Raw genomic sequence first — 14,177 nt, forward strand, 5'->3', positions numbered from 1 at the left:
TGGAGAAAGAATACATAGAAACACTCCCTTTCAAAATAGCTGCAATATCTATCATTTATCATCTATCTATCTATCTATCTATCTATCTATCTATCTTCTCTATTAATCATCTATGTCTATGCAAGAGGGAGGCATTGACATCAAAGCATATCAATTCACAAGAAGATAAAGAATGATTCTCAGACCTACAGTGTATCATTGTAATCAGAGTCAATTTAATGAAAGAATGTGTCAGTTAAGTTCAAGATTGCTAAGGGAAAAAACCTGACCAGAGACATTAAAGACCTCTACAATGAAAATTTTAAACCTTTAAAAAAATAGATTGAGGAAGACATCAGAAGATGGAAGGATCTCCCATGCTCATGGATTAGAATAATTAATATTGTGAAAATGACCATCCTACCAAAAGCCGTTTGTAGATTCAGTGCAATGTCATTCAAAATCCCCATGACATTTTTCACAGAATTGGAAAAACCATCCTAAGATTCATATGGCAGCACAAAAGACCTAAGAGAGCCAAAGCAACCCTGAGCCCTAAGAGCAATGCTGGGGGGATTTCTATACCAGATTTTAAGCTTTATTACAGAGCTATAATCATAAAAACAACATGGTACTGGCACAAAAATAGACCTGTAGATGAATGGAACAAAACTGAAGACCCAAATATGAGTACATGCAATTTCAGCCACCTGATATTTGACAAAGGGGCCAAGAACATTCACTGGAGGAAAGACAGCTTGTTCAGCAAATGGTGCCTGCAAAACTGGATCTCTACCTCTAGAAGAATGAAACTAAACCCCTGTCTTTCACCCTGCACAAAAGTCAATTCCAAATGGATCAAAAACCTAAATGTGAAGCCTGAAACTCTGAAACTCTTAGAAGAAAACATTGGCAATTATCTACAAGGTATGGGCGTAGGAAAGGATTTTCTAAACCAGACATTAATTGCTTAGGAAACAAGGTCAAGAATCAATAAATGGGACCTCATTAAACTAAAAAGCTTCAGTACATCAAAAGCAGCAACCAAAGAAGTGAAGAGACAACCCACAGAATGGGAGAAAATCTTCACCAGCAATACATGTGACAGAGGTTTAACATTCAGAATATGTAAGGAACTCAAAAAACAAAGAATCAAGAAAGGAAGTAACCCAATTAAAAGATGCACTAAGGAGCTGAACAAAGAGTTCTCAAAAGAAGAAATAAAGACTGCTAAGAAGCATCTTAAAAGGCATTCAACATCACTAGTAATTAGGGAAATACAAATTAAAACCGCTTTAAGATTGCATCTTAGCCCTGTCAGACTGGCTAAGATCAAGAGAACAAATGATACCAAATGTTGAAGAGGATGTGGGAGAAGGGGAACAGTCATACACTGTTGGTGGGGCTGCACACTTGTTCAACCCCTATGGAAAGCAGTGTGGAGAACTTTTAAAAAAACTACAAATGAACCTACCATTTGACAGTGATACCACTCTTTGGCATATACCCAAAGAACTCATCTTGTTTCTGAGACACCTGTATATCTATGTTTGTTGATGCTCTTTTTACAATAGCTAAGAGAGGGATGCAACCTAAGTGTCCCTCAACTGACGAGTGGATAATGAAAATGTGGTTCATTTGTATGGTGGAGTTTTACTGAGCAGTAAAGAAAGATGAAATCATGAAATTTGCAGGTAAATGGATGGAACTAGAAAATGTTATACTAAATGAAGTAACACAGACTCAGAAAACAAAACAAAAAAATGACCCCCCCCAATGACATATGTTCTCCCTCATATGTGAATCCTAGCACCAAATCCTGATAAGTGAGTATGTATCCAGACCTAACCACAGGAACCAGGATATTGAAAAGGAACTAGGGAGGCAAAGGAAAAGAAAGAATCTGAAAGAGAGGAACAGTAGAAACCAGGTGTTAATAAGGGAGATACGGATAAAAACGCATTGTTTTAAGGGGAGGTGGGAGGCAAGGTTATACAAAGAAACTAGGGGATAAAGGGAAAGAAGGAGCTCAAGAGAGGTGGGACCATAGGATAAGGGTATTATTAAGGGAGAAATGGGAAAAATGGGGGTACTTTAAATGGGGAAACCATGGTGGAATGGTTAGACATTGTGAGAAATAATGCCTAACAAGTTTTAAAAAAATCATAGGGAACCATATGTACTGAACAATCTATTGACAAATTATACATATAACTAGCTCAAGGATGGTAATATATAGCTAGGCATAGTTTATCTGCAAACATTTGGTCTTTGCCCAAGCTTTATCTACATGGCACATAGTAATTAAAATGACCAGACTGGTGGAACTAACCTTCTTGGATGTTTAACAGCCATACTTTGAAGCCTATACTAATTTGGTCAGAGTGACATAAAGGACAGTTTTTGTTCCTTGCCCTCCTAGGTCGAGTAAGTTCCAGGGGACTATGAGCATCTCTCAAAATGTCCTGTAACTGTGGTGAGTCACCTGTCCTCTTGATTAAGGAAGCCATGGACACCCCATCAAATGACCTTGAACCAGGGTCCAGTCTGCAAAGAGGAGGGTCAACACAGAGGAAACATCTCCTTGCTTCCAAGAGAAGCCAGCCATGGTCGAGTAGGACCTTTGACTTACCTTCACATAGATGGAACTGGTAAAAGAAAGGAGCCAGAGGCTCCTCCCAAGCCCATGTGACCCCTGAGGAACAGATCCTCAAATGACCTAAAGAGTAAAAACAAATTGGTTTATCCTGGCCAACTGTAGGGTCTTAAATACCCAAAAGGAAAGTATAACCAAAGATTAAATAGGTCGATATAATTTTTTAAGAGTCTCTGTATATAGCTAAAGTCTTCATAACAAGAAACAATGCCAGACAAGAGATACTTTCCTTTGAGTTTTTGGCCAGGGTGGCCCAAGAGACTCCCAGACAAAACCCAGCATAGAACTGGGAAAATGAACAGCAGACCCCAATATTACCTAAAGGAATATTGGCAACTGATTGCTGCTAGATGAGGAAGGGATGATCTTCCTAAAACAAGGAACTCTAGATAGGCTGACTAGATTCAGTGGACAGACTAGCACTGGGGAATGGCTGGGGGCGCCAACAGCACAGTGGACAGTACCAGGATTACAGAGTATATGGGCTCCAGTGGGAGGGTACCATTTGGGAAGTGGGTATATAGATGAATAAGATTGTTTGGGATGTTCTGTATGAAATACATATGAAAAAAATCAACAAATAAAAATGAGTTATTAAAAAAAAAAGGTAAACCTCTTATCTCCAAGGACTTGATGCCACTGGACTTCTTCCCAATGTGGCTACATAGGATAAATCTCCTTCCTCTGCTTTTTGCCATTGTCTTTTTAATTGGTATACTGAACCTAGCTTCTAGGTATTGCCTGAGCCCAGGATTTCCCCCTACAAAGTTTATCAATATGAAAGTGATTATAGCATGGTACCCCTGTTAAGAAGTCAGTAGAGTTTTCAAAGCTTAAAAAATATGGATCTTTCCTTAGCCCCTATAAGATCAAAGGGATATTAAATTCAGCATATATAAAATTATAGGGGTATAGGAAAAAGAGGAGAGAAGTGAGAGAGAGAGAGAACACAAAAGAGGTGGGGGAAAGGGGGAAATGGAGAACCTCAAGAACAAAAGAGGGTCTGAAATATCTTGTGTGTCTGGAGTTAGTAGAGTACTGCCAAATCGTGCTTTCTGTGTCACTCAGAGATGCTTGGGATGGTCTTGCCCAACTACCTTAAGAGTGGAGAATAAAAATGGAAGCAATGGCTAAAACACAGCTAAATCTGGTAGCAATTAAACCAGTTTAGACGATCACATCCCCAAACAATTCCTATTTGTGTTTAAAGACCTACTGGGGATGGTCCAGTGAAAAGCCAAGTTAGCCTCCTGGGACTTGGTGGAATCAAGGTGGGCTGGGAATTCTCTGGAAATGAGACAAAGAGTGAGAGCTCAGAGAACAACCCAGAGTTCCAAGCCTGCAAATTTCCAAGTCCTGTGTTCTTTCCTGGTGAGGAGACAGGGAGGAAGAGTTGGCAGTATGTAAACATGTGCCGTCCTCAGAGGAAGGTGGTTTCTAGGAGGTTCGGCTCCATGGTTGCCAAGCCAAGGCATGAGGAGGACCACAGCTTGAGTTTCATTCAGGCTCTGGTTAAGGATGTGGTACCAGCTCCTCTAGGCAGAAGTAAGGAAGGGGACAAAGGAGATCTGGATGATTGAGCTGCTGTGTGGTCTAGAGCCTGGAAATGGTCCAATGAATGCTCCTGATCTTGGTATATCTTGACTCTGAGAGGGACTTCATAGTGTTGAATCACAGATAAATTGGAGCCTAGTTCAACCTCTTGTAGCTAAAGAGTAGTCACTTTTATTTTTCAAATGATACCCATCATGAGCCAGTCTTTAAAGCAGACATATTTCCTTCCAGACCATCAAAGATGTGGTCAGCTTCCAAGAAGTATTCAGAAGTTGTCTACCTTGAGAAACACATGCTTTGTTGGGACAGCCAGAAAATATACTGCAATCTACACAGCTTCTAAGTTACACAGTCAAAAGCAACTTTCTGGATAAAGGGGAACTTGTCCATGGTGGTGATGTTTTTGTAGTTAATACTAGTACCATAAAGTGACACATCAGAGAACATGATGTTATTGGAGGCTTGTATTTCCACAGTAAAGAGAAACCTGGGGCTCACCAATCCAACCTTCAAGAAGCAAGAAATTATGCAGCAACAAAGACAGCTTGGGAGTACAGAGGAAGGGAGCCACTAAGTACAACTGAAGCTCACAGCATTTCACTTTAGTCCTTTTGAGAAGTCCTCGGAAGGGGAGCGAACTGGACAGTGGAGATTGGGGAGATTTCTCACTCACTCACCAACGCCTTGCACAAAGGCAAAACAGGCAAGAGTAAATTTTATTTCTATGCTTAGTATACTTCGAATGCTGTTAAAAACAAAATACCTCATAATAAAATCTCAAGCTCAGAACTGCAAAGGAGAAAAGTCAAAACTGAAATGGCAGTATTTATTTAATTTTAATTTGGGCAAGAAATGTTCAATAATTGAGTCTCAAGCTTAGTTTGGGATTCCTAGCAATTAGTACAAAGGAAAACATGAACTATATAGTATTCATGATCAAGTAGGATGTCCTATGTTTGTCTATTCAAAGAAATGTGTGGTGTACACCTATAATCCCAGCACTTGGCAAGCAAGGCAGGAGAATCATGAGTTCAAGATCAGTCTTGAAAAAAAAAATATATATATTTCTCAAACAAAACAAGCCAGGGTGTGGTGAATCATGCCTGTAATACCATCACTTGGTAGGAAGCCAAGACATTAGAATCTCAATGAATTTGAGGCCAGCCAGGGTAGACTACAGAGTGAGGCTCTGTCTCAAAAAAGAACTAAAACAATGAGAGAGAGAGAGAGAGAGAGAGAGAGAGAGAGAGAGAGAGAGGAAAGGGTGTGTGTGTATGTGTGTTGAAAACTCAGGTACATCTTGTATAAGCAAGACGGTGCTTGCGTATAGGCGTGAAACTCACTGTGGGTTTGAATTCCTGGCATAGTCTACACTAAGATCCTTTTCCTATTTTCAACTTACTTGAAACTTGTTGAATAGAGAAGCACACTTGGATGAAGCTTCCTGGAGCTGAGGTTCAGAGAGCAGATTTAGCTTTGGGATTTAGGTTCATTTTATCTGCGGTCTGCAGATGTCAGTGGGGACAACTTGACTATATATTAAAGTGAAAAACTGGAATTTTTTTTTTTTTGAGACAGGGTCTTCCTGTGGTCCCAGTTGGCCTAGAATTCGCTATGTAGACCAAGTTGGCCTAGACCTCACAGATCCTCCTGCCTCTGTCTCCAGAGTGCTGGGATTAAAGATGTGCACCACCACACCGACCACACTCAGCTGAAAAATTAGAATTTTTCATAAGATTTCAAAAGGCCAAAATGGCGAGTTAAACTTTAAATTTTTTATATTAATTTTTCTTTATTCTTGAGAATTTCGTACATGTATGCAATGCAACACGTTCATATGCACCTTCATTCTCCTCTTCCAATTTCCCCCCAATTCTCTCCCCCAACATGACTCCCTCCCAACTCCATGTCTGATCAGTGGTGGCCATATGCACATGAGTGAGGGGCTATCCACTGTAACTTGGGAAACATGCCAGTGACTCCACATTCGAAAAAAAATAAAATAAAATAAAGATTCTCCCTCCCCTAGCAGCTATCAACTGCCAATACCTCCTTAGTGTAAGAGGCGGGACTTAGAGAGCACCTTCATCTACCCTGGGATTTTGGCTAGTTTGACCTGATGCAGGTCTTGTGGACCTAGCCACAGCTGCTCTAAGCTAGCTATGGTAGCCATGTCTGACCCAAAAATTGCACTTCACAGCACTCCCCTAAAGGGCTAATTTGAGTAAGAAGTAAGGATAAAGGAAAACAGAGATAGAAAGGGATATGGGAGATAAGAAGGAAGAAATGAAAAGGAGGAAGGGCAGTTACACAAGCATGGCTGCGTCCAAGAGCAAGGTGTACCTGGAAATGAATGACATAAACAAGCACCTTGTGAGCCCAGCTGTGGATGTTCCATCATCAGGGGCACAGCTTTGCTGGCCTGGTCTAGGTGTTAACTGTGGTTCTGACAATTATTGTTGGTACACTTCCTTGGGATGCTTGTGTAACTTTAGTCTCTCTCTCTCTCTGTATCTCTCTCTCGTCTTTTTTGAGACAGGGTCTCCCTGTAGCCCTAACTGACCTGGAACTCACTATGTAAACCAGGACTGGCTTGAACTCACAGAGATCTGCCTGCCTCTGCCTCCCAAATGCTGGGACTACAGGTGTGCACCACCACGCCCAGCTGAAAAATGTATTTATTTTTATTTCATGTTTATGAGTGTTTTGCCTGCATGTATTAAAGTGCACCACATGTATCTGTGCTAATGGAGGTCAGAGAAGGTTTCCTGGAACTGGAGTTGTGGACAGTTGTTAGCCACCATGTAGGTTCTGGGAACTGACCCTGGGTCCTCTGCAAGAGCAGCCAGTGCTCTTAACTGCTGAGCCATCTCTCCAGCCCCTCTCTTTTTTTCTTTAATTTTTTTTTTTACATTTTATTTATTTACATTTACTTTTGTGTATGTGTGTGTGTGTGTGTGTTATGTATGTGCATGCATGTGCACATATGGAGGTCAGAGGACAACTTGCCAGAGTCAGTTCTCTCCCTCCATCATGTGGAACTCAGGTCTTCAGTCTTGGTAGCAGCCACCTTTACCTGCTAGGCCATCTCGAAAACCCTAATTTCTTTAGTGTGGAATGTTAAAAATTTAAAACTCTTTTAGACAATTTCTGATTTTTTTCACATCAGAAAGAGTGCCCCAATATTTTCCTTCCTTCCTTCCTTCTTCCTCCTCCTTCCTTCCTTCCTTCCTTCCTTCCTTCCTTCCTTCCTTCCTTCCTTCCTTCCTTCCTTCCTTCCTGTGGGTGCATGTGTGGCACATGAGTATGTGGTGCATGCACGTGAGTCTGTGGGTGCAGGTTCCCCTGTATGTTCATGCTGAGGCCACAGTAGCAGGTCGGGTGTCTTCCTCTATCATCACCCACCTTATTGCCTCAAGGTAGGGTTTCTCATTGAGCTGGAATCTTGTTGTTTTGGCTGACTGGTCCACAACTCTCAGAATCTTCTTCTGTCTGCCTCCTAGTACTGGGGTTTACAGGCACAAGCAGCCATGCCCAGCTTTTTACATGGATGCTGGGGATTCCAACTCAGATCCTCCTGCTTGCAGAGTGAGTGGTCTCACCCTCCAAGCCATCTCCCCAGTCCTGGCCCTATACATCTTATTCAGTAAATCTTCAGTGAATTTATTGGTCATTGCATGAGTTTAGAGCATCAGGCACTGGTTTAGGTTCCGGGCATCACTGAGGATACAAGTCAGTTGCTACCCTTAGGGAGCTTGGCGCCAGGGAGGTGTGGCCATTAAGAAATGAACACATAAGTAGATATATCATCAAAGGAGGCGAGAGATCCCCGTTAGCACAGTTCTTTTCATGATCACTGACTGTTCTCTTGTGTTTAATCATGGAGATCAGATGCCCGGTGTAGAGGGTATGCTGGTTACCCTCACACACCCTGCAGAGAGAGAAAGGCTGGGGAGTGTGTCCTCCAATGCTGCTCCAGTAACGTGCTTTTGAAAACTTTCAAGTGAAAGTTACTCTGCAGTATTTTCTCTCATTTTCCCCTTTGTAAATATTAACTTATTTTAAGATTTTCATGCACTATATATTGTGTTTTAGCACATGTTCCCCAGTATCCCCTTCCCTTTTCTCTTTCCTCGCCCTCCTTATAGTCTCCTTTGTTCCCCTAGACAGTCTGGTTTCTACTTTAATGTGCTATGTAAATACATTATTTTATGTATCTAGATGAACTCCAGTAGCCACAATGAGAGAAAACATATATTTGTCTTTCTGAGATTGGTTTCATTCATTAGGTATGAACTGAGAAAACATGATGTTTGTCTTTCTGAAATTGACTTAATTTAGTTAGTATGCATAACTTTGTTCCTTTTGGCTGAAAAAGTCCATGTGTATGTATAGCATGTTTTCCTCATCCATTCCTCTGTTGTTGAACATCTAGGTTGGCTCCATAACTTAGTTACTATAATTAGCCCTGTGATAAACACTGATGTGCAAGTGTCTTTGTGATACATTAACTTGGATCTTTTGGATGAGTACGCAGCAGTTATACAGTTGGGTCAGATGGAAGATCTAGTTTTTGTGATAAACCACCAGTGTATAAAGGTTCCTTTTGCTTCAGATCCTCAGGAGCATTTGTTGTTATTTGTTACTTTTTTTTTTTTTTTGAGACAGGGTCTCCCTGTAGCCCCAGATAACTTGGAACTCACCATATAGACTAGCCTGCCTCTGCCTCCCAAGTACTGGGACTAAAGGTGTGTGCTACCACTCCTGGCCCTGTTATTTGTTATCTTGTGAATGGGGTGAGCTGGAATCTCAGAGCAGCTTTGATTTGCATTTCTCTGGTGGCTAGAGAGAACTTTATTATAACCTGCTCTGTGTAGTGAGTGAACTGTGGACAGCTGCTTAGAGCTGGGATTGTTATAAAGGCAAGAGCAGAATTCAGGACACTGATAGGTGATGGTGAGGCACTTAGGGGTAGCAATGGTGGGAAATTATTTCTATCCTTGGCCTGGAGGAAGAAGGTGAGGGGACAGGGCCACTATAGCCCTGCCATACCTTGAGCTATAGAAGATAGGCCACTCATTAAATGTTGTAGTCACTGAACCAAGGGGGAAAAGGAGAAAGGAAGTGGCATGGTCTGTGGATGATACATGCTCTGCCTCTTATTATTATACTGGTCTTCATTCTCTAGCCTGTTCCTCCCTTCAAACCCTGAATCCAAAGGGTATGGAACCCAGCTGATACAGCCCTTAGAGACCAGCCTTCCACATGGCATGATAGGGTAGAAAATATGTTTGGGGGCAACTGGTTGAATAGCCAGTAAAACCTTGCCTGAGTGAATCATGAAGCAGAAGAGCAAGCTCTTTAAGTGTAGGAAACAGAGTGTCCAGAGGGACAGATGGGAAGATCTGCCAGTATCACTGGGACCAGAAGTGAGGAATTTCCAGGAAAAGGTAGCAGGTTTGAATGCAACATAGCTGGAGTCAAAACTATCTATTTGACTCAGGAATTGGAAGGTTCTTGGTGACCTTCATTAACATGGTCTCAAAGAGTAGAGGGATTAAATATAACCAGATTGTTTGTGATAAAGAACAGGTAATAGCTATTATGGGAAGGAGACAAGGAGGGTTTTTGTCCCTCCCTCTGTCCCTCCATCCTTCTGTCCCTCTGTCCCTCCCTCCTTCATTCCTTCTCCCCTTTCTCCTCCTCTTCTCCCCCCCCCTCCTCCTCCTCCTCGAGACATATCTATTTGACATATCCTAGGCTGGCCTCAGACTTACTATCTAGCTGAGAAATGACCTTCTCCTTCTGCCTTCACCCCCCTAGTACTGGAATTACAAACTGCTCCATCAAGCCTGGCAAGATATCTTGAAGGATGATATAACATTAATGGAAATTGCTTTCTACCATGGGAAAGGAGGTTACTGTAGAATGGGGAATAGATATTGGAGGATGCTAAGTACCTTGTGGAGCAAGATCCCAAAGGAAGCAGGAGGGGATGATAAATTAGTTGCACAGAGATGAAGGAATCTTTATATCCAGGCATATGAGAATGTGTGATTGTCTGAAGGGTGGGCAGAGGATATTTCACACATAGCCAATGAGACCAGTGATAAATGTCCTCCAGGCAGCTTTTATGAAGGTGGAGGCTAGGTCATCAGTGAAGGAGAAGGTGTAATGGAACACTTGAAGAGACCAGGAATTTTGTGTTAGTCCTGGTTAAGACAAAAACCAAAAACAAAAAAACACCCAAAGAACTATGAAGATTGGGACAGTGTTGGAGTAAAAAATGTCACTTGACCTCTGTTGTGGCACTGGTTACAGAATGTTGTGATCTTCTTCAGTCACGTCCAGCCTGGACTGGAGATGCTGATTATTTTTGAAGATAATGAGGTTGCAGAAGGTCAGAAAGCTTAGAATGGTGTTTGTTGGTAGAAGATTAAAAGAAGAGATTGATCTGATGTCCTGATCAGATGGGACCAAGAAAGAACACAAAGACTTTTGGATGAAGCTGGAGGCATGAAAGTGGTCTCAAAGAGCTACAAGAACAACGGTTTTAATGAGTTTTACTACTGTTCATAGAGATTTATTCTCCTAATGTCTTACAGATTAGAGTTCCATTGATCTTTTCATGGATGAGGAAGTTAAAGCAAAAAGCACCTACAAATTGCCTAAGGTCACATTGTTAGTGCATTCTAACTACATAGTCTAATTCAAAGACTGTGCTTCTGACAACTAGAAAAGGAATCGAGGAAGCAGGGGGGCTTGTGGTTTACAAGCAGTACACTCTGGTTTAAGACTTCAGTGTTGACTTGAAGAAGTATTTGTATGCTGAATAATACTAACATTATTTTTAGTAGTCCACAAAAGGAGAAATAGTGCATTGCTTATGAACTGAGGAGTGCATAAAAACATGTAGAATACATATGTATATATAGAGGATAGAATGTTATTCAGCAATAAAAGTGTAATGAAAATTTTCTGACAAGCTGGTGCATGTACAAAGTGAATTGTGTTCCTATCTACCCCTATTATCCTCTCTTATCCCCTCACTCCTGCTGACTCCCTTCTTTGCAGCAAGTCCCTCTCTTATTTTAATGTCTTTTTTTGCCCAACGAATTTAATTAGGTTTACTTGCATGACAGTAGGTAGGACGCTATTTACTGGTATGTGGGCAACTTACCAGTGTCTTCATCACCAAAGAGCATGATTCCAGGTCCCCTGGCAACCACTCACTGACTATAGCTTCCCCAAGAATGGGTGGGGCCTCACAAGCCCCTCCCCATTCATGATGAACTACTGAGCAAGCAGTTACTCATCTTGAGCAAGTCTTGTGCAGTATCCACAGTTGCTGTGGTTTAGGGTAATAGCATGTCGTCTCTAGAAGACAGCATTCTACAGCACTCCTCACTATCCTTCAGCTCTTAAGATCTTTCCATCCCTTCCCTGTCATGTTCTTTGGGCCTTGGAGGGGGTGGTATAGGGCTGAGCACTCAACAGTCAACAATTCTCAGCACTTTGAGTAGTTATGAGTCTGTATATTAACTGTTGCTTTCTGTGAAAAGAAGTTTCCCTGACCAAGGCTGAGAGCAGAACTGATCTACGGATATAAACATAAATATTCAGACAGCAGTTTGACTCTATGCCTATCTAGCAAAATATCAGTATAGAGTACCCACGTAGGGTCTGTGACCTCCCCAACCATTGGATTTTGTCCGTATAGACCTATGAATTCCAGCTGGCCAGGAGGAAGTTTCCAGTTGAGTTCCAGTTTAATTTTCTGTGTTCTGCAATTAAAGCATGAGGTGTGTCTTCAGCAACTGGGTCTTGCCACCATCTAGTTCTGGTGTTAAATCAAGAGCAATGGCAGTAGCTTGTATTGTTCAAGGAGCCTCTGCAGCCTCCCTAGCCAACAGCGCATAGGAAGGTATCCCTCACCTGGCACTGGGATTTTCATTTAAAAATCTATGCCTTTTGGGAGTAGCTAACCACCTATACAAGGTACCTTCTTTCAACATTTAAAAATTTTCTAAAAAATTATGTGTATGAGTGTATTGCCTGCATGTATGTAAGTGCACCCGTGTTGTGCAATGCCCATGGAGATTAGAAGAAGGTGTTGGATTCTCTGGAACTGGAGTTATGGACGGTTGTTAGCCACCATGTGGGTGCTGGGAATCAAACCTGGGTCCTCTGCAAGACCAGTCAGTGCTTTTAAACACTGAGCCATCTCTCCGGCCCTTTTAAAAATATCTCCTTTCAACCTTTGTAAAATGTAATTTTGGCATGTACTACAGCATGGATAGATCTTGAAAATGACATTAAATGAACTGAACAAGATACATTTGTAAATGAACAAGATCCCATTTGTACTGAGGTACCTAGAACAGGCAAATTCACAGAAACCGAAAGAACGAAGGTTATTAGGAGCTCAGTGTAGAGGATAATGGAGACATTGTATAACAAGTTTGGACAGTTTGGGAGAATGATAGGATGGATAGAGGTGATGGTGAATAAAATGTGAATGAATGTAGCTAATACCACTGAGTTATGGATTCTTAAAGTGAGAATTGCATTTTATTCTAACAAAAGTTTTCAGTAGTCAACTGTTTCTGTGTGATTAGAGCAGTCACACTGTTAGGGAAATGAGCTGCTGAACATAGAGAAGGTGTAAAAACAGTTGGATTTGAGGTGACAAGGGGAGGTAGGTGCAGGAGTTGTGCAGATCATCCAGGAGGAACACTGGATCCTGACGTCTGTCTATCCTCAGGGGCGACACCTGTGCCAGTAACAGACCCAAAGCACTGAGCACATGGAGGAAGGAAATCAGACTGGGATGATCCTCTTCCACTTCCGCCCCTTCTCCAAACTCCCCGAGGTGCAGATGCTGATCTTTGTGGTCTTTCTCATTATGTACCTGGTGAGCATCGGTGGAAACGTGTCCATCTTCCTCACCATCTGGACCAATCGTTGTCTCCACACCCCTATGTACTTCTTCCTGGCAAACCTGGCGAGTCTGGAGACCTTCCACTCTTCTACCATCGCTCCCCTGACCCTGGCCAGTGTCCTGTCCACAGAGAGAACCGTCATCTCCCTGGCGGGCTGTGGTGCCCAGATGTTCTTCTTCATCTTCCTGGGCAGTGCTGACTGCATTCTGCTGGCCGTCATGGCCTATGACCGGTTTGTGGCCATCTGTCACCCTCTGCGCTACACCCTCATCATGAGCTGGAGCTTGTGTGTCCAGCTGGCCCTGGGGTCTCTGTTGCTGGGCTTCATCTTGGCCATGCAGTTGACTGTGCTCATCTTCCAGCTCCCTTTCTGCAGCAGTAAGGAAATCAGCTTGTTCTACTGTGATGTTCTCCCTGTCATGAGACTGGCCTGTGCAGACACCCATGTTCATGAGGCCACTCTGTTTGTGGTCAGTGTCACCGTACTCACCATCCCCTTCCTCCTCATCACTCTCTCCTATGTCTTTATTGTGGATGCCATTCTGAAGATCCGCTCAGCTGAGGGGAGGCACAAGGCCTTCTCCACCTGTTCCTCCCACCTGACTGTGGTTCTCCTGCAGTATGGATGCACAAGTCTCATCTACTTATGTCCCAGCTCTAGCTACTCTCCTGAGCGGGGCCAGGTAATTTCTGTAGTTTACACATTCATCACTCCTATGCTGAACCCTTTAATCTATAGTATGAGGAACCGAGAGCTTAAGGATGCTTTGAGGAGGGCAGTACTGAGGTTCTTCTTGCTTGAAACACAATGAGTATTCTGAATGAGCTTCTACAACACTGCAGACATATAGATGCTAAGGTAACTGCATGATGAGGAGATGGGACTCTCATGCAATTGGGTTGATACTGTTAGTTTCCTGGTCCTATTACTACTGAACAATCACATTTCCTTTATTGAACTCACGGTAGTCATTCTTCAAGATGAGGATGAAATCCATCTAAATATCTAAATACTGAGGGAATTATGAGGATCAATGGACTCATTA

At 42.3% G+C, this 14,177-nt stretch overlaps 1 protein-coding gene across 1 annotated transcript; it reads left to right on the forward strand.

The window, feature by feature from the left end:
- The first annotated feature begins 12,795 nt into the window (after nucleotides 1-12,795).
- LOC103741258 (olfactory receptor 10V1-like) lies at nucleotides 12,796-13,943 on the forward strand. The gene has a single exon (XM_008842013.3). It carries the CDS (start codon nucleotides 12,996-12,998, stop codon nucleotides 13,941-13,943), a length of 948 nt encoding a protein of 315 aa, XP_008840235.1. The 5' UTR covers nucleotides 12,796-12,995.
- The last annotated feature ends 234 nt before the right edge of the window (nucleotides 13,944-14,177 follow it).

The sequence above is a fragment of the Nannospalax galili genome, unplaced genomic scaffold (genome assembly GCF_000622305.1).
Source record: "Nannospalax galili isolate Female #2095 unplaced genomic scaffold, S.galili_v1.0 scaffold580, whole genome shotgun sequence".
Classification (NCBI taxonomy): Eukaryota; Metazoa; Chordata; class Mammalia; order Rodentia; family Spalacidae; genus Nannospalax; species Nannospalax galili.

Excerpts from the sequence above, each read along its gene's own strand:
- LOC103741258 (XM_008842013.3), top strand. The coding sequence starts at position 12,996 with ATGGAGGAAGGAAATCAGACTGGGATGATCCTCTTCCACTTCCGCCCC.